The sequence below is a fragment of the Panthera onca genome, chromosome E1 (genome assembly GCF_046562875.1).
Source record: "Panthera onca isolate mPanOnc1 chromosome E1, mPanOnc1 haplotype 2, whole genome shotgun sequence".
Lineage (NCBI taxonomy): Eukaryota > Metazoa > Chordata > Mammalia > Carnivora > Felidae > Panthera > Panthera onca.
The window spans coordinates 1,506,613-1,526,207 of record NC_138352.1 but is presented as its reverse complement, the minus strand read 5'-3'; the positions used below and the strand labels follow the sequence as shown (position 1 = coordinate 1,526,207).

The 19,595-nt window shown below is 45.8% G+C and overlaps 1 protein-coding gene, 1 long non-coding RNA gene and 2 other non-coding genes across 9 annotated transcripts in view; 1 reads left to right on the top strand and 3 right to left on the bottom strand.

Annotated features, from left to right (window-relative positions):
- Window positions 1-15,933, top strand: part of TEX2 (testis expressed 2) — a 104,505-nt gene extending 88,572 nt beyond the window's left edge. For 5 of the 6 annotated variants that reach the window (XM_060645693.3, XM_060645694.3, XM_078438293.2 and 2 more), the window contains 5 exons: window positions 2,591-2,723; window positions 8,574-8,699; window positions 10,158-10,367; window positions 12,611-12,731; window positions 14,533-15,933. In XM_060645693.3, coding sequence (XP_060501676.2) covers window positions 2,591-2,723; window positions 8,574-8,699; window positions 10,158-10,367; window positions 12,611-12,731; window positions 14,533-14,655 — 713 coding nt within the window. In that variant the 3' untranslated portion in view covers window positions 14,656-15,933. The remainder of the gene's footprint in view (window positions 1-2,590; window positions 2,724-8,573; window positions 8,700-10,157; window positions 10,368-12,610; window positions 12,732-14,532) is intronic. The other variant, XM_060645699.3, reaches the window with a different exon arrangement.
- On the bottom strand, window positions 10,374-17,597 carry LOC144614422 (uncharacterized). Its single transcript, XR_013552228.2, has 3 exons — window positions 16,966-17,597; window positions 11,767-12,075; window positions 10,374-10,667 (listed from the first exon to the last, which is right to left on the bottom strand). It is a non-coding gene; the product is annotated as an uncharacterized LOC144614422 (long non-coding RNA).
- On the bottom strand, window positions 17,115-17,247 carry LOC132688684 (small nucleolar RNA SNORA76). Its single transcript, XR_009614662.1, has one exon. It is a non-coding gene; the product is annotated as a small nucleolar RNA SNORA76 (small nucleolar RNA).
- Window positions 17,440-17,509, bottom strand: LOC132688669 (small nucleolar RNA SNORD104). The gene has a single exon (XR_009614648.1). It is a non-coding gene; the product is annotated as a small nucleolar RNA SNORD104 (small nucleolar RNA).
- Window positions 17,598-19,595: the final 1,998 nt, after the last annotated feature.

Here is a 19,595-nt window from a genome sequence, read left to right as displayed (position 1 = left end):
GCTGCAGTTTATATCTGGTTTTAAAAGTTCTCAGGCCAATCTTGACTCCTGCATATTCTCCCTGAGAACCAGGGCTGAACATGGCCCTGGGGGTGGGCCTATTGGGGCGTACACAGTGATACGAAAACAGACCCTGCTCCTCAGGCAGAGGCTCCATCAGATAGATGTCCATGCTTCGTGCTCTCCCCAGCCCAGACAGGACTCTCTGCCTACCTAGTGCCCCATTGGCCCCGTGGCTTTCTCTGGGCTGGTCCCCGTCTGCCATGGCAACAGCGGGAACCTAGGCTGGAGCATAGAGTCATGGAAGTAGCAAAGTGGGCTGGCGACAGCAGAGAGAGGGAAGAGCCCCAGCTGGGATGGACATAATAGCCCTGCCCTGAAGAGGCAGCGCAGCCCCCTTGTGCCCATTAGGAAGCCCGTAAACAGAGGTCTAGAAAGTTCCAGTGGAACTCAAGCCCCAGTCCACATGCCAGGGCTCCATGTGCGCCTTCCCTCTGCCTTCCCCACCCCAGCTCCTAGCAGAGGGGGCTCTGGACCACACATCACTGGGCTGAATGTCCCAGTTACTGGGGCATAAGCCAGCAGTGCACTAAGCTATAGTCACACCTCCTCATTTAAAGAAACAAACAAAACCTACTTTATAAGAAGTAAAATTCTGATGCCTTTAACACGACCATCTTCAGAGGCACTATATGCTATTAATATTTATTGGAAGCCTGACCAGGGTTTTCAAAAGAAGTTATTTCTGAATATATACAGCAGCCAGGTAGTTTGACTCGTATCGATTCTCAAGTTAAAAAAAAAAAAAGTGGAGGTATTATACAGCAATAAATATCTTCTTTATTGATATTCTATCTATATTGAGTTGAAAACCTATTAATATCTAGCCTTTTGCCCTATTCCCTTCTCCTGGAAGTGATTCTGACTAAATGTCTTTATAAAAGCAGACGTACCCTTTGTTTCCAGTAACAGTACCTTTGAAGAGCAAGCTAATTGATGATTTTTAACTGCTTAACATAAGCAAGAAATAATGCAGTTTTGTGAGTTGCGACAAACAAGACAGTCACAGTTGATCTGCATATCACTTAATGTCATTCATGGGAAATAATTACCTTCAATTATGATGAAAAGAATTTGTTGAAGACAAAATGGAAATTATTCTGCCTTTAGTGAAGAATTATACCATTAGTGCTTCTTGAGGTTAAGCAAAGCTTTTATCTGAAATGGTGGCCAAATAGGGGATAAGTTATTTACTGTAATTGCTTGAAAATGCTGCTGTGTGTGAACAATGGTTTTAGATTAGTTTCCTGTTTCCTTTCTGATGTTGTCATGTGTCTAATGAGGATCTATAAAGTTTATTAACATTTAAACACCCACATGAAGGATCACATTTTGATTGAAAGTCCGTGAAGTGTTACAGAATCCTGAGCTGAAAAATCACAGCCTAGCATGTTCTATTGCCAAATCACAGAATCCTGGTGTAGAAGGTCATGAGATGATCCCTGTTTGCATTTTAGACTTCTGGTCAGTGACCACTTCTGTTGGTGGGCCATCCCAGTGACATTCCACAAACTTAGATATGATCTCATTGACAGTGGTATTGTAAACTAGGGTACAAAGTGGTTACCCCACTTTATCTGGATAATTCTGGGGCTTGAACATTAATTATTTTATTTCCATTACTAGGCAATTTCCAGAGAGAAAAGGGTGCTAAAAGTTTTTGTCCCTATCTTTATACTGAGCTCAATCTGGAGCATTTTCTGTGCTCCACTGTCCCACCAACATGAGATAATTTCAAGACAGTGGTTCTCACATGTGTCTTTAAAGAATAGCCCAGCTTTGGGGTGCCTGGGTGGCTCAGTCGACTAAGTGTCCAACTTCGGCGCAGGTCATGATCTCACAGTTCATGGGTTCGAGCCCCGTGTTGGGCTTTTTGCTGACAGCTCAGAGCCTAGAGCCTGCTTTGGATTCTCTCTCTCTCTCTCTCTCTCTCTCTCTCTCTCAAAAATAAATAAACATTAAAAAAAATAATAAAAAGAATAGCCCCTCTCTTCCGCCTCATAACTGCCTGGGAATCAGCAGACTTTCTCCTGGCTTTGCCTGGGTCAAGCCATCTCCTGTTGGGAGTGTATTTTCTTACTAAATGTGAGAAGAACCCAGAGGACTGGATCCTTCCAATGCTGACAGGTTCGCTAAGCTCACTGTGACCGTTGTACTGGATATTTACATGTTGGCAAGCTGACAAATGCTTGAACCATTTCCAGGAGCTTTTCTTCGCGTGACCTCCCCTTGCATGCAGTGGTAGTACAGGCGATACAAATCTATAGACAGAGAGCGTGAGCCAGGGGAGGGGCAGAGAGAGAGGGAGACACAGAATCCAAAGCAGGCTCCAGGCTCTGAGCTGTCAGCACAGAGCCTGACGCAGGGCTCGAACTCATGGACTGTGAGATCATGACCTGAGCCGAAGTCGGATGCTTAACCGACTGAGCCACCCAGGCACCCCATCAATGTGATATAAATTTTTATACTGTCGTTGATAGTCCTGTTTTCCTGGGGGGAAAAAACCTTCTGTTTTTTGCCCTTTCTGCAGGACTCTGGATCGATTTGGGAATGTCCTACAATGGGTCCTTTCTGATGACTCTCGAGACCAAAATGAATTTGACCAAACTGGGGAAAGAGCCTCTTGTTGAAGCCCTGAAGGTTGGAGAAATTGGCAAAGAAGGGTAAGGGGCCATATGGATTTACTAATCCAACCCTGGGGAACCAACCTCTCCCTCTAGCATTTGAGAAGCAGCTTTGATGTGTAGTGGCCTCAGATGTTATGTTGGGTGAGCTTCCACGAGATTGCTTTTGGACCACAGAGGATTTCAGGGAATGGTTCCGTAGTTTCGTCCCCCAAAAGCTGTGAGTCCCCACCTCTGCTCAGCACCTTTTGGCCTCAGTGCTGCCATTGGGGGGCACAGCATCGATTATCCAGAAAGCATCACTGACTCAGACCGGCGGGGCAGGTTCATCTGCACAATAAAATGTTCTGTGAAGGGAATCGTTTGGAAACGTCCTCCTTCCACCCACAAACAGCAATGTGTGGGCAATGCGAAGGTCCCTGGGGGGTCTATCTGCTGTAATCACAAAGTCAGAATTATTTATAATAAGATAATTGATTTTGTAGCCAAGAGGGTGCTCCTAAAGTGTTTTGGGATGTATTTTCTCTAAATAATACAACATTGCTTTGCTTAGTAGTAAATTCCTCTCTTTGTAGAAGACGCTGCATCTGCTGCCCAGTTTGTCTGATTGAGTAAATATTTCAAATCTGTGCGATAGTTAATGAAGGTTGATTTATTTTTTCCTTAGATGCCTAGAATGGATAAGCTGGAACTTGTACATTTCCATACCCCTTAAAAATGACTGCTTCTGACTGAAAATGTAAATTTGATTATTGTTTTTACCAAACTAAAAATGCTAAGTGGAGTCTATTTCTCATCTCTTTACACCTTTGGTGTGGAATTGACAGTACGATGACAGGAAAACCCCACAAGGACCCACCTTGTCAGGGTCTGAATATGAGACACAGACTCTTAGATTTTTGTTCAGTTATGATGCTGACCTAATGATTGTATTCATACATGTGGTAACAGTAGATGGGGGGGGGGGGTCTTGCATTTGAGAATGTGCTTTTACCTACTCTGATTTATCCAGGTTACTTAATGAAATGTTCCTATTTTAATGATTGGAAAGTTTCCCCTGCCGTATGCAATCTAACCTGTATCTGTGCTATTTTCCTTTCATTTTTCTGCTATTTGTTAAAATGTATTTGGATTCGGCAATCTGTGGATTGTATTTTCTGGTGAGTGGTGTTTATTAACTCTCCATGTAGCATTTCATGCCCTGTAGGTGCTGAGTCTTGTTTGGTCTCGTGTGATACCACTAGGAAGCTTGTCCTTAACATGTTCCTGGACGTAGAGGCTCAGTTTATAGACCTGAGAGGATTGAGGTCAGGGTATTTAAGAGGCTTTCCTGGGAGGGAAAATCTTGCCAACTTCCCTGATTTGAGTTGCTGGGCGTTTGATCCAATCAGACTCAACTTCCTGTGCCTGGATGCCCCCACCCCACTGCCCTGCACAGCTGCACTATCAGCCATCCAGCCTATGAGATGAAGCAGACTCTGGGCAGAAGCAACCTTGAAAATGAGGTCTAACTACACAGGAGCAGGACAGAGCAAACTTCAGTCAGAACCTTGTGGAAGGAGCCTGTTCTGGACACAGCCCTGTGCCCAGCACAGAGCTGCTGGGACTCCAATAGAAAGGGAGGTCTTGGGCAGCAGATGAGACCCCAATACATCCAAGTCCCTGAGATCCTGGCCACTTAGGTATTCCATGAGTGCTGTTACTCACGTGGCTCTCTTGGCACAATCTCAAGTTCATAAGCCCTGGCTGAACAGGCGGACCTGTTTCTGAGTAAGCAGTGTTTCACTAGACTGCATGAAAAATCTCCTCTGCTCCGGGAATACGATAGTATTTGTCTGTAATATACTTAGAAAGTACCTTTTTTTTTTTTTTCCTAGTAGAGACTGGGATAAATGTTTTGCTTCTTCCTGTGAGGGTGTTAAATATGCTGATGTGTAATGGGCTGTCATTTAATTTTAAAGGCAAGGAAAACACGCATTCCCAAAAGTGCTTCATTTGGGAGAAAAAGGCCTGGAAAAATGGACCTTTAGCCTTTTCTTTTTTACATAAAGGACCCCTTTTGGGGAATCTGAGAGCTCTGGATCCTTCTCCCTGAAAATGCCCACTCCATCTGGCTCACAATTTCAGAGTGCACTGAGAGCCTCTGAAAGCCCATCCATAACTAAGAACCTAATCCCACAAGTGATTCTAGAGTCCACTTCTTCACTTCCTCAGTCATGAGCATATTGGAATCACCCTGAGTCTAAATACCGAGGAGAGACGGACGTCAGTGTACGTGGTAGCTACTGTTCAGCACGCGATCTTTGGTACCGACGTTTCCCTCCACAGTGAATCTCTCCAGAGATTAGGCTCTGGCGGGGCCTCTGCTTTGTTTCACCGCCTTCTTCGGTCCCCCTTCAAGTGTGCAAGTGATTGTGCCCCCGGGGGAGTCTCTAGAAGATGCTGCTCAACCTGTGGGAAGTCCTCCTTACTGGTAGCACGTTTGTTCATGTCCTCACATTATTACCCTGAGGATGACAGTGAGAAATTGAAATCTGCGTGGCTTTATTCTAGTGAAGCCCTTTCTCTTTGAAATATGTGTATACTTTATATTTTTAGGCATTTTTCCTTCAGTCTTGATTTCCCAAATAGCCATCCTGTGGCACACTGTCATTAACATAACTCTGGGCGATAATGTGCTCAAAGTGGAATTCAGGTAGCTAGCTGAGCGGCCGTAACTGTATTCGACCTGAAGAGGACCAGAGCGAGTCAGTAAGGGAAACATCCTACATGTTGGCCGCTGTCTAACGGAACCGTGGCTTTGGAGTAGGGCATGTCCTGTAAGGCACTCAACCTGTTCATGCGTTACCCTTGCAGCCTGGGTCCGGTGTGCAAGTCCCCATAGGGAGGCCCCTGTGACCTCCATATTGGGTCACTAGTCCACAGCGTAGCCCGGACCACCACCACCCCGAAGCCCCTGTGTTTTGGGAGCCGAGTGCCTGCAGCCCACACTGTGACTCGGTCTAGCTGGGAGGGTGTGTGCACGCGTGTGTCTGTGGCAGATGCATGGTGCTGATTTCACTTAGAGAAAGTGAATACGTTCTCCCGTGCGTGGCCACCTCACTGGGCTGCTTAATGTAACTATGCAGCCTTCACTTAAAGCATTCTTTGGAAGCTGCCTTTTAGGACTGCCTCCAGAGCCTGTGACATTCTTTTAACTGTTCTGAGTATCAGCGAATCATCCTGCTTTGTAGATGGATTGGATCTTAGAGAAATTGCTAGAAGTTGTTCAGGGGTGGTGGTGATCTTGAGACCAAGAAATAAGATGTTTGGTCCAAGATAGAGTATCAGTGATAAAATAATTCATTTTTTCTTATGTGTCTGGCTCCAAGCACGTATCCAAAGATTTTTAGCAGAGGCAGCAAAACTAGAATTAGCCCTTTAAGGCGGCTCTTTGAAAGGATGTCATACTCATCTGGATTCTAAGGTGTGTTTTAAAAAAAACTAGGCTTATTAACGTTCCAGCACATCTTTTCATTTTTTTTTTCAATGTTTATTTTTGAGAGAGACCGAGCATGAGTGGGGGAGGGGCAGAGAACCCAAAGCAGGCTCCAGGCCCAGAGATGTCAGCACAGAGCCTGACACGGGGCTCGAACCACGGACTGCGAGATCATGACCTGAGCTGAAGCCAAACACTGAACCGACTGAGCCACCCAGGTGCCCCCCCAGCACATCTTATATAAGAATGTGCAGTGTATCTTTCTCTGAAGTTCATGCTGACATCACGAGATCATAAAATTCATGTTGAGTTATAAAACTAAATATCAGCCAAACAGTTACATGTTTAGTTAGTAAGGATTGGGTGCCACATTGGGGTAACCGTTTGGTCAAAATCAGAATTTTATGTCATCTGATCCACTTGCACTGATACGGCACTGTCTAAATTATTCACTTCAAGCCGCAAAATTTATCCTGTTCTCTGTCCTGCGGAGGATTAATTTGGGAACCCGAGAGCTCTCTGCAGTGCTCAGCCTTTGGCATCTTTTGCCTCAGGGCTGGAGGCTGCCAGATGACAGATACCAGTGGGGAACAGGAGGGGCTGGTGGCTCAGCAGGTTTCGCTGCGGTCACAGATCTTGAGGCAGCTTTTTGTGCTGCGTGGAGGGGGAGCAGGCTACCTGCGCTGGCGGGACACAGACTCCTCGTCTGAGGGCACATCTAGAGCCAGGAAGCAGTCCTCGTACCGATGGACAAGTGAGGCGGGTTTCTCAGATGGTTGTGTTATCTTGGGGACTTGCCTCCCTGACTTTCCTCATCTCAAGACCCAATTTATAGGCTTTCTTGGGACTAATATTTTGCTGTGCACATTTTATATAAAAGAAGATCTCTGTGAGGACTGCCTAACCAGGGAAAGCTCTGAAATGGCTTTGCGACCAGTGAACACCCATAGCATTTCCCGGACTAGCCAGGACTCTAACGGAAGGAGGAAGAAAGAGTCAGTTAGGTGTTGTCTCCATGGTCAGGGACAAGAGGCTTTTGTACGTGCACAGGGAGTTTCCCTTTAACTGTACGCAAGCCTGTTGGTGGAACGGCTGGCTCTAATGTTTCAGAGCTGGGGTCGGGGAGGATCCGGGTGTCCTGCCAGGGAGGACACTTGTGAGGTCCTCTTACAGTCAGGCTCCTGTTTCACAGGGTGGAGATTTCAGCTCCACCATTCTAGCTGGGGCCTCTGCTGGGCCTTCAAGTCTGCACGAGCGTGTGTGCTCTGCCCTTGGGTGCCCTTGGCCGCTTTTGGCCAGGAGATGACTGCCCCCTGTGAGCATCGGAGGGAAACCCCGTAGGGATCACACCTGTAGGGATTGGACCTAAGCTCTGCTGCCTTCCCAGTAATTTTGTCCTTATCAGAAATGTAAGGCTCTGCTTTGTGACCATTTGGTTGCTTAGTAGTGTTCAGAGACTACTCTGTCCCTCGTTGGCTTCATCCCAATCAAGTCTCCGAGCCTCAGAGGTGGGCCCTACCTGTCTGCCTCTCTGAAGCAAAGCCGCCATCCAGGGAGGGAGCTGCCTTTTGTGGGGCTGAATCCCGGCCAAGAACCCCCACCTAGTGCCATTAGAGTGGCCCTCGCCACTGCTGGTGATCTAGTAACCCCCATGCCTCTGGAAACTTGAGTATCCCTGGAAAGATTAACGGGGAATGTTGCTCACTGACGAGGCTTTGTATCACTTTCTTTTTTTAAATGGTTTTTAAATTTGTATTTCTCCGGGAAACTTCCTAGGCTGTCCTGTCGGTTGTTTCCTAGAGTCCCTTGAGGTTTGTCCCTTGCGATTGTTGGCTTTTTCGGTGGCCTTTAGGAGCTAGAGCAGGTATGGGATAAGACACATAATTTCACTAGGAAGGAGTCTGGAGTCAAAACTAATCCGGAGGTAACTAAGGCAGAAAGCATCAGAGTCACTGAACTCAGGCAGAGCCCAGGGACTTGCCTAAACATCCCCGTCATCCCATCATGTGTGAGAGGAGGTTATGTCGCCAACATCAGCTGTCACCTCACCCTTGCAACCATCGTGCTTTCCATCCATCCCCCCGCCCCCCGCCCCGCCACTTGGCTACTGCTGCACTGTCGATGAGATCACTGCATTTTGTGTGGACGGCATCACACTCCCACCACCTGTCCGGACGCATGCACAGAATGGAACTCTTGAGGCCCAAGTCCTGTGCTGCTCTCAGGGCACTTGGCACTGAAGAGTCTCCGGGTAACCTGACCAACCCGAGGGCTCTTGGATCCAGCCTCTTCTTTTCTGGGTGGGTTGGGAGAATGAGGACATGTTAGCGGTGATGGCGGTGGAGCATGTGTGTTCTCTTTCTAAGCAGAGCCTGAAGGGCAGGCTACGGTGGTGACTCTGCCCTGATCAGTTGCAGGCCCAGGGCGTACTGTCTGGCGGACAGTGATGAGGAGTCCTCCAGTGCTGGCTCCTCTGATGAAGACGACGCTCCAGAGCCCAGCGCGGGAGACAAACCGCTCCTCCCAGGGGCTGAAGGGTGAGTGGATCCAGCTTCCAGGGCTCCAGGGCTCAGGGCACCAACTTGGGTGTCCTATATAATCTTTCTTCTTCCTCCGTGTTGAGTGAGTGACTTTTACATTAAGAACCCAGAGTCAGTGCTTAAAACTCCAGCCCCCAAAGCAGAAAGACCCAAGTATTCTTCCCTTAGCTAAGAAGATCCCCATCAACATGGCTTTCTTGGGCCAGTGAAGAAAATTATTAATAGAGCATTGAAAGGCGTGTTTAGTGCAAGGAGCTTACACAACACCTCCCCCTAGTGCCCGATGGAGAGCATCGCTGCCCTCAGTTGGGTCACACTTGCTCATTGAGCTGCTGGTTCCTACGAGGCTGGAACATTTGGGTGATTTCTTTGGTGAATTTTGAAGACGTGGGCTGCTTAGCTGATCTTTTGGGTCATGGACTTCATTTTCGGGGCTCCCTTTGCCTGTAACTTGGACTGTGGAATAATAAGAGTGCTTAAACAGCTTCTCTGTAAGAATCTTTTAATTATTCGAAGTGAGTTGAAGCAACTAAGATTATAAAGAAACCAGAGATTCAGAAGCATTTGTAAGAAAATATCAACCTGTTCACTTTTGAGATCCTACAGAAGATGGAGAGAATCCAGACGTTGGAAGGGTCGATACTAACACTTGAGTTCATTATTTAAAATCTACCCTCTTGACCTTAAGAATGACTGCTTTTCCCTACACATATACACATACTCTTCCTGGCACTCTGGAACTCCAGAGGATTTTAAAAAGCAAATACCCTCTTTCCTTAGGGCAATCCTATGGTTGATAGGACTTGATACAAAAGCTTGCTTCGTGGCCTTCTAGCATGCCACCTGAGGTAACATTTTTCTTTAGAAAAAAGTTCTAAGCCCTTTGAAAAGTAGTTGCCACTGAAAGTTGGTATGCCATCACCTAAAAGACAATCAGTTAATGACTGTGTTTTATGTCCCTGTCAGATGCAGCACGATTTCCTATTTGCTGTGTAGACATGGGGAAGTTTCTCTAGGAGAACTCGGGATTTATGTTCAGTAGTTGAGGGCTGTTAAGGAGGACAGGTGGGATGCCTTCTCTGCACTGCGAGAACTTTGTCTCTCCATTGGTCAAGACTTGGGTCCTGTCTGATGTCTACACCTTCCCTAATGTAGTGGTTTCTCCACTGGTGGTGGTTTTTCCCACGAGGGGACATTTAGCGATGTCTGGAGGCAATTTTTATTATCATGACTGGGGGAAACATGCTGTTGGCACCTAGAAGGCTCAGACCAGGGTGCTGCTAAACATTGTATGGTGCATAGGACAGCCCCCACCACAAAGAATTACCTAGTCCAAAATGTGAGTAGTGCTTAGGTTTGGAAACTCTGGTCTAGAGTAAGGTGAACGAAGAACCACAGAGGTTTTGTCTATGAAGGAGCAAAATTTATACTAACATCTGTGTCCTTCATTTAAAGGTATGTTGGGGGTCATCGAACAAGCAAGATTATGAGGTTTGTTGATAAAATTACCAAGTCAAAATATTTCCAAAAAGCAACAGAGACCGAGTTCATTAAAAAGAAGATTGAAGAAGTCTCCAATACCCCCCTGCTGCTCACTGTGGAAGTGCAAGAATGTAGAGGAACCCTGGCGGTCAACATTCCACCTCCCCCGACTGACCGAATATGGTGCGTACAACCTGTTACGTGGCCATAAAAATCCAGCCTGCGTACCCTTGACATTGTGGAAAGTGCCCTCTGGGCAGAAGCACTTACACACGTTTTTCATGGAACCTTAATGTTTGTCACAAATCCAATTCTCCTTTCTTCTGTGAACGGTTCATTCACATTTAAAGCTTCATCTTCACATGTTTCTATTCTCGGTCTTCCTCCTCTCTAAAGCCAGTTCTTTCCACCAGTTAGAAGAGCTGCCCTCTGTAGAGCTCTTAACTCTCTGCCTGGCCTGGGGTGTAAGTGCCTCACAACATCCTGCGGAGATAGGTACCACTGTTATCCCTGCTTTACAGAGGGGGATCACGCGTTCCGCAGAGGCTGAGGTGCTTAGGGAAGGCTCCCTGGGTTAGAGCGAGGTGTTAAGGAGTCAGAACCTATGCACTTGGTTACTGTGGGAGGAGGTCTATCCGAGGAGTTGTCATCGAATGAACTAGTGGCCCTCAAATCAAACTGCACATCACAGTCACCTGGAGACTTGTTAAAAACGGAGATGCACCCAGCCCCCAGGATCCATAGCATGGAGAACTAAGCCAGGATTGAGAACCGGTGAAATGTCCTATTCATGGATCCAGCAGAAGAACATCACTATCTGTGAACTGCAGTTTAAAATTGACATTCTGGGGGCGCCTGGGTGGCTCAGTCGCTTGAGCCTCTGACTTTGGCTCAGGTCACGATCTCGCAGTTCTCGAGTTTGAGACCTGCGTTGGGCTCTGTGCTGACAGCTCAGAGCCTGGAGCCCACTTTGGATTCTGTGTCTTCCTCTCTCTGTGCTCCTCCCCTGCTCACACTCTGTCTCTCTGTCTCTCAAAAATAAATAAACATTAAAAAAAAATTTTAAAGATAAAATTTTAAAGATTTATCAGAAAATTTTTTGAATTGACCATTTGATGAGGATGCTGGTATTTCCCAGTAAAAACTTTAAAATACCTTTTTAGGTTTTATTTTTAAATAATTTTTTAAGTGTATTTCTTTATTTTGACAGAGAGAGAGAGAGAGAGAGAGAGAGAGAGAGAGAGCATACCCATGAGCAGGGGAGGGGCAGAGACAGGAGAGAGAGAATCCCAAGCAGCCTCTGCACTCCGTGCATGAGCCCAATACAGGACTCGATCTCACTACCATGAGGTCATGACCTGAGCCAAAATCAAGAGTTGGATGCTTAACTGACTGAGCCGCCCAGGCACCCCTAGATTTTATTTCTAGAGAGTAATATTCCATTGTAAAGAAAAAAAAAAAAGAGAGGGGTAAAAAAGCCTATAATCTTATCATCCCAAAATAACCACTGTTAATATCTTACTGTACAGTCTTCCAAACCTAAGAAAAAAATTTTTTAATAGTAAGAGTTGATACAACATACCTTCACTTACATAATTTCATGCTTTAAGATGTATCGGTTACAGATGCCACTGCTCAGTGGAAGATGAAATTAAAGGCTTCTGCGATAGTGCTACCCAGTACATTTGTTATTAATCCACAGATAAGTATAGATCTTGAGAGTGTTTAGATATGTTTATAGCAATTTGATGTTTTTGTTGTAGTTTTTAAAACATTGGTCCATGCCAGGTGGAAGTTTTTAGGTAGTTTGATAACACACAGCCTCTTGTCTGGATCCTTTACCAACAGTGTGAGTGCCAGTCAGCTCCACTGGGAAGCCTGAATAAGCATGCTGTAGAGGATGGAATGAAAAAGCAGGTTATAGAATGTTCTCTGTTTACATATGCATATTAAGAGTATGGGGGAAATTGACCCCGCTTTTCTCAGTGGTCCTGTCTTGGGGATAAGATTCTGAGAGAGGCAGTATCTTTCACTTTCTACTTAATACATATGTATATTTTGGGTTTTGTAATGCACATACACTGTCTTTATTAAAACAGAAACAAAAGAGATCCTTGCCATTTCAGGAGAAGCAAAAGACCAGAAAACAACGCCCAGGTCACAGACTTTTCCAGTGGTGCTTCCTGGCTCTCCCAGTTTGTCAGAACTGTTCTCAGATCATCACAGCCCTACACTTGGTCCAGGGACGTGGGAGCTCGCAATTCCTATTTGCTGCCTTGAATCATTTTTAGAGGGGGTGTTCAGAGTAAGAGAACATTCACATGGGGAGGAGCCCTGGGTACATGAAGAATGTTTGCTGTTGGTACTTGTCTACTTCCTTGTCTGCCTCTCAATGCAGTTGTTTGCTACTTGTCTTCTCCAAAAAGGTATGGTTTCCGGAAGCCACCATATGTAGAGCTGAAAGCTCGGCCAAAACTTGGAGAGAGAGAAGTGACTCTAGTTCATGTGACAGACTGGATAGAGAAGAAACTGGAACAGGAGTTTCAGGTAAACGTGTGGTATCATCTGGTGTGTGTTTCACACGAGTCTCAAAGCTCAGGGCAGAACAGAGGTTCTGAATTTCATTTGGGTCAGGATCCTCTTTCGAGAATCTAATGAAAGCTATGGACCCTCATCCCAGGAAAGTACGTGTTACGATCAGACAGGCATAACATCTTAGGTACGATTTCAGAAACCCGGAGCCTCAGCCACAGAACCCTGTTAAGTAGTTCAGAGGAAACCCGAAAGTTGGGTCCACTAAGCCAGAGCTCATTCTCCAAGCCTGTTTTCTGCTTTCTGCCACCAAAGGAAATAATGTAGCCGAGGCCCTGGGATGAGCTATATCTACCAAATTTTTATCAGATATTCGAGGTCTGTCAACGTTTTATGGATTAGCAAACAATTTACTTTGAAATAAACGTCACCGTTTGAAGGAGACCCGTATTTTTGCAGTGGTATGTTTTGAGATACCGCCTTTGAAAAATTATGTTTTTATTTAAAAGCTATGGATTAGGGGCACCTGGGTGGCTCAGTTGGTTAAGTGTCCAATTTTTTTATTTAAATGTTTATTTATTTTTGAGACAGAGCGAGACAGAGCATGAACGGGGGAGGGGCAGAGAGAGAGAGAGACACAGAATCTGAAGCAGGCTCCAGGCTCCAAGCCGTCAGCACAGAGCCCGATGCGGGGCTTGAACTCACAGACCGTGAGATCATGACCTGAGCCGAAGTCGGACGCTCAACCGACGGAGCCACCCAGGCGCCCCAAGTGTCCAATTTTTGATTTCAGCTCAGGTCATGATCTCACGATTTGTGAGATCAAGCCCCGAGTCAGGCTCCGTGCTGATAGCACAGAGCCTTCTTAAGATTCTCTCTCTCTCCCTTTCTCTCTGCCCCTTCCCGGCTCGCATGTGGTGCGTGTTCTGTCTCTCTCTCTCTCTCTCAAATGAATAAACAAAAGCTATGGATTAACTTTAACTAAAAACCAACTTCTGGGAAGCTCAATATTATCACCAAGCAGAAAAGTAGTTTGAACCTAGTGAGAGGAAAGGCAACCTTTAGGGTTTTTTTTTTTTTTCTTTTCCCTAGAACCTACAATAGGAATTAGAGTGGGTTATCTCTTTCAGGGGTATTGCGGTACAAGGGGGAAAGAAAGGCCAAGGGTCAGAGATTGGCTCCTGGTATTTTTGAGGCAAGTTGGGAAGTTGACAGGTGACTGTTAACACCCTCCCATAGCCACCTTTTTTTGCTTTTGTAAGAGGGCATTACTGAAGACTGAATGCATTGCCAGGATTCACTTGCATAAAATTAGTTCATAAACATGATAGTCAAAGTACCATCATTATCAATCACTGATGATCCTTCACGTGTTCATTATGGTAGAATTTCTTTCATATATAGCTTTGTCTGGTTCTGGTGTGAAAAAAAAATTAGCTTACATTTTTTTGCTAGGGATTAAGTGAATAAACTTACTTGGAATATGTGTTCTGGACATAGTAATTTGGAAATATTATGAGCAACTTAAGCCAGTCCTCTTAAAGTAATGGTGTTAAATATTTATGAACTCATGAGTAGTTTTATTATATGTACATGAAATCAAAGGCTGCTTCTGCCTCAGACCTGTGTTCATGCACTGTGATTCCTCAACTATTTAAATGTGGCAGAGGAATTAGTTTAGAATGTGCACGAAAAGTTGGTTCATATGTACATTTAAAACTTATCTGAAACCTAAAATTATCAGAACAGAGTAGGGCAACAGCCCGAGGAACCCGAGCATCCTTCCACACGGCTATTCTTTAATTTCTTTCTACAGAAGGTTTTTGTCATGCCAAACATGGATGATGTCTATATCCCCATAATGCACTCAGCCATGGACCCTCGCTCCTCTTCCTGCCTCCTCAAAGACCCACTTGTGGAGGCTGCTGACCAGCTGTGATGGGTGAAGATCTGACCTTCCCAGTATTACGAGATCTGGCTCAAAGTGTGGGGTTCTTGGCTGCTATCTGCGCTGTAGCACTGGTCTGCCCTTGTGCCACAGCTTCTGCCCTCTGCCTGCCGGTGCCCATTCCACTGTGCGGTGTCATTCCACGCATCCGGGAACTGGTGTCTGCACTGCCTGCTGCAAAGCTTTGACTCAGCAAAGGGACTGTGGAAGAATGACCACGGTGGATCCAGAGGTGACAGGTGACTCACACCATGGCTCCAGTGTTTGTGGCAGCGAGAGCACAGTGCGAGCAAAGCTTACTTGCCCCGACTCCTCCAAAGCTTTTCCTCAGGCAGCCAGTGCACAATGGAACGTTTTTGCACTTCTAGTCCATAGGTGATACAGCTCTCCATGCTTCCAGAGAATGTCTGTTCAGGAACGTGAGCGGGGTGGGGAGTGGAACTTTGTGAACCATTTCAGATAAAGAGATACGCGTAGCAACTTACCTTTCCTATTAAATTGTGCGTTTTGGAAGCAAGTAGCCATAGAACATACACACACTAACATCCTATCAGCTGGGGTGGGGACAGCGAGATTTATGTGAAATCAGGCAAAGCCATGAGATCAAACCATCCCAAGCCTTCTACCACTGAGGTACAATCACCTGGTTTCTAACTAATCCCAAATGTTTTCCTGAGACATGAGGGTATGTGAAAATGGCAAATACTGCACATAAAGAATTGGGGTAGGGGGTGGAAAGCCAGAGCAATGTCTATCTGGCACTTCCTACGTGCTCTGTGCTTTCTACAGGCCGTCTAAATGCTTTGTTAAATCTAACTGGTTCGGGAGGTTTTGAGGTTATGGGCAGTTTCCTCTTCTGACAGCCAAAGGCGAGAACTCTCTACCACCTTTGAGAGTTGAGACCAAGTTTTGCTCAACATTAAACACTACGTTAGCTCAGAACTCACGTGACCTTTCTTTAACGTTGCCAATCTTATTTTGTGCATTTGTGTCAGAAGGTCTTAGTTTACAAGTTTGGGGGCTCCTTAGTTGTATCATTTGCTTTGAGAAGTACACTTAAAACACAATTTTTTATTGTTTAAAAGCTGCATTCAACATCAGAACTACCATGGGTAACTTTTGATGACTTACATCTGTGGACAAAGCTAATCGTGGTTTTTTAAACAGCACCTTGCCTGAACCTGACTTTAAAGAAATTAATATATTGAAAAAATATATCTGAACCCTTGACTACTTTAATTGCACCATTAAAACATTTGACTTAAATTATTTGATCATTCCAGTCGGTGTACTGTTCTGATTTCTCATTGTGTAGGCCGATTTGCCTGTCAGTCTTGTTCACTGGTCTATTAGAATTTTTGTGCAATAACTAAAGGCAAAGGACTAGATGCACTACTGTGTAGATTACACGAGTCCCCTGTTGCACTTAACCCAATAGTATGTGGGGATTTACAGTCGCTTGCGTTGTTTCACAAAATAAATCTCTCAATGTCAAATACTAGATAAGCATCTAAGTTATTTCTACTGAATCCTTTTTAGGTAACAGGGAGACAATTAAGCAGTGGGTACAGGCCACTTGGGTCACTCAGCTGCCAAAGCAGCTTCGATTTCCTGGTGACCACCAGGCAGGTTTTCTAAACTGCAAGGCGGTCCTCACCACACCAAGGGAGCGGGGTGCCCGGCTGGCAAAGTAGGTAGAGCATGTGACTCGATTTCGGGGGTCGTAAGCTCTAGCTTCACCTTCAGTGCAGATTACTTAAAATCTTTAGAACAAAATCTCCCTCTCCTGAGGCAGACCCTCAACAGTCTAGCAATCCTGTTAACTTGGGGACCCCTGCGGTTATTACGGCCAAAGCAGTTGATACACTGCACTTGTGCATCCTCGGCCTTCAACATGTGCTGCCTTGTACTACGAACTGATGCACATTTCCCCCAAACCCGGGGGACATCGCTACTCCCCTATCTGGACCCGGGAGGAGTGTGCGTTTACTTAGGTGCCTGCCGTGCCCGGCAATGCAGAAAATCGAAATTCTCTTCCCAACGACCTTCTTGAGGCTAACTGGGACACATTAATTTGTCCAAGCTTTTATTCCCATGCTTGGTACAGTATCCAAATAAGCAGTTGGCCCTAAATGGTAGTTATTCTCAAATAGATCACTGCCACACCTCAGCCAGGTGAATTATTCTTGCACCATCAGGACCGAAACCAGTTCCTGTCAAGTACACCGCGGTCCTTAAACTGCTCAAGGCCACGTACTCCCCTCCCTTCAGCACCCCCCCCCCCCCAACGCCGCGGTTAACCTGCAGGTCCCGATAATCACGGAGAGGACAGGACTTCCACAAAAAAACTAGGAATGTGCGGGAAACGGAGTAGCGGGGCCTATAGGATCCCCGTAGTCTCTCCAGGGCACTTCCCACAACGTCGCCTACCCCCTTGCAGCCGGGTGCGGACGTGTGGCTCGCGGTTAAAAGGGCCGCCGGCGGAGGACCGCGCGGCCCCAGTTATGCGCAAGCGCGTGCTCTGGCGCTGCAGCCTGACCCCCGGCGCCACGCGCAGGCGCGGCGGGGGCTCAAAGGCAGCGCGTCGCGAAAAGAAACACCAAGACCCGGGCTGGGATCAAACCATTTTATTCAAAGGCTTCGGGGAAAGGGCGAAGGGGAGTAGAAGGTGGTCTACGTTCTCGGCCCGGCAGGAATCTGCAAGAACGATAGCAGTGGGTTAGAGGACATGCGCCCGCAGGTCCGTTCCCTCCCCGCCGCCGCCGCGGAGGCTCGGCTCAGACTGTAGTTCGCATCACCCGCGTCAGCAGTCTAACACGTGCTTTTTTTGGCATGTCATCACTGCAGGGCGCCCGCGACCCACCTGCCTCCAGGGCCCGGAGACCCGGGCCTAGGCGCCAGGACCCACCACAAACAGAGCCTCACCTCTCGAACCTCACAGTCGCCGAAAGACTGAGCGCTTCCCCGCGGAGTCTACTTAAAGGAGCTGACAGGAGGCTGTTGGGCGGGCTTTACCAGCATTAACCAATAGCAAGTCAGACTTCCGGTCACGTGCCAATAAGGTCGCCTGGGGCTCATCTGCGCTCGCTGAGTCCTCCAGAGTGTAGAGTGGTCATTTGCTAACCATAGAGATAGGAGTGAAAGAAAGACCGAGAGTCCTGCAGCGTCCGTAAATTCTGGATTTCTTTCCGAGTCTACGTCGCTGGCTTGTAATTAGCACATCTCGCCACAGTACGCGGAACGAACGTTTACAAACAGAACCCTACTAATGCGTCACTTGTTTGAGACATCCTGTGCCAGGAGCTAGGCTAAGAGCTGAGCGTATAAAGGTGACAATCTAACCTTGTTCCTGAGTTCAAAGTAACCTGTTTGGGTAAAAAAAAAAAAAAAAAAAAAAAAAAGCCTATGTTTGAAAGTAGGGTGTGTGCAACCAAATCCTGAATTTGTGAGGAATTTGTTGGATGACCCTCGATTTCAGGAAAATAGGAATATTCAAAAAAGCTGTCGTGAGGATTAAATGGATTATTGTCAGTTCCCTGGCACAGGCCGAATGGTAAACAAATAATTGTTTTTAAAGGACTGGTGTGATGTGGAAAACTTATGTGAGTGCAGTGTTTTAATAAATGCTAAAATAACGGCATCTGGGTGGCTCAGTTAGTTAAGCATGGGCTTCAGCTTGGGTCATGATCTCCAGGTTTGTGGGTTCAAGCCCCGAACCTAGCTTTGTGCTGACAGCTCAGAACCTGGAGCCTGCTTCGGATCCTGTGTCTCCCTCTCTCTCTGCGCCCCTCCCGTGCTCACTCTCTGTCTCTGTCTCTCTCAAAAATAAACATTGAAAAAAAATTTTTTTAAAGAAATTTTTAAAGAAGTACATAAATGATAAATGGTAAAATAGAGCTGTGAACAGCCTACTGTGGAAGCTCAAAGGAGAGAATGCCGAACTTTGGGAAAATTAAACATGCCTCTAAATATTGAACTCCTATTGAAGGCAGGCACACTATTCACTACAGTTCACCCTTGAACAGGGAAGGGGGTGGAGGAGGTGTTAGGGGTACCCACCACACAGCAGTGGAAAATTCCTGACTAAATTAGGAGTCCCCCAAAGCTTAACTACTAATAGCTTGCTGTTGACAGAAGGCTTATGGATAACATCAACAGCTAATTAGCACATATTTTGTGTGTTATAGGTATCATATACTATATTCTTACAACAAAGTAAGCTAGAGGAAAGAAAATACAAAGAAAATCCTAAGGAGGACCGGGTGCCTGTCTCAGTAGAGCATGTGACTCTTGATCTCAGGGTCATGAGTTCAAGCCCCACCTTGGCGGCGGAGCCTCCCTAAAAAAAAAAAAAAAAAAAAAAAAAAAAATCATAAAGAGAAAAACACATTGGCAGTGCTGTATTGTATTTATTGGAAACAAAATCCACAAATAAGTGCACCCACGCAGTTGAAACTCATGTTGTTCCAGGGTCCACTGTAGCGGAGAATAAGAATATGGCCTTGCCCCCTAAAGGCCTGATTTATCAGGAGAGAGAACAGTAACCAGACAGTCACAATATCTGGTTATCTTTATTTCCTTTATGTTCCCTTTGAGAATTGTTTTCCTTTTTTCCTCCTAACATAATAAGGAAAATGTAATAAGAAAAGCATTTCAACCTGAGTTTGTAGTTGAATGGTGCTCTTATTTTCATTATTTTCTACATAGACTTTAGCTAAATTGAAAAATTCCTCTTTGACCCAAAGTAATAATTATTTTGGCAAGTGGTTTATAACTTCTATGTGGTTATTTTTATCGCTGCTTAAATCTTTGTTACTATTTTCAGCAGTTATTACAATTGTGATACAGTTTCTACATTGGGAAATGAGTCAAAGTTTTCTTTGTGGCCTAGAATGTGATCTGTTTTTACAAATGTTCCACAGATTCTTGAA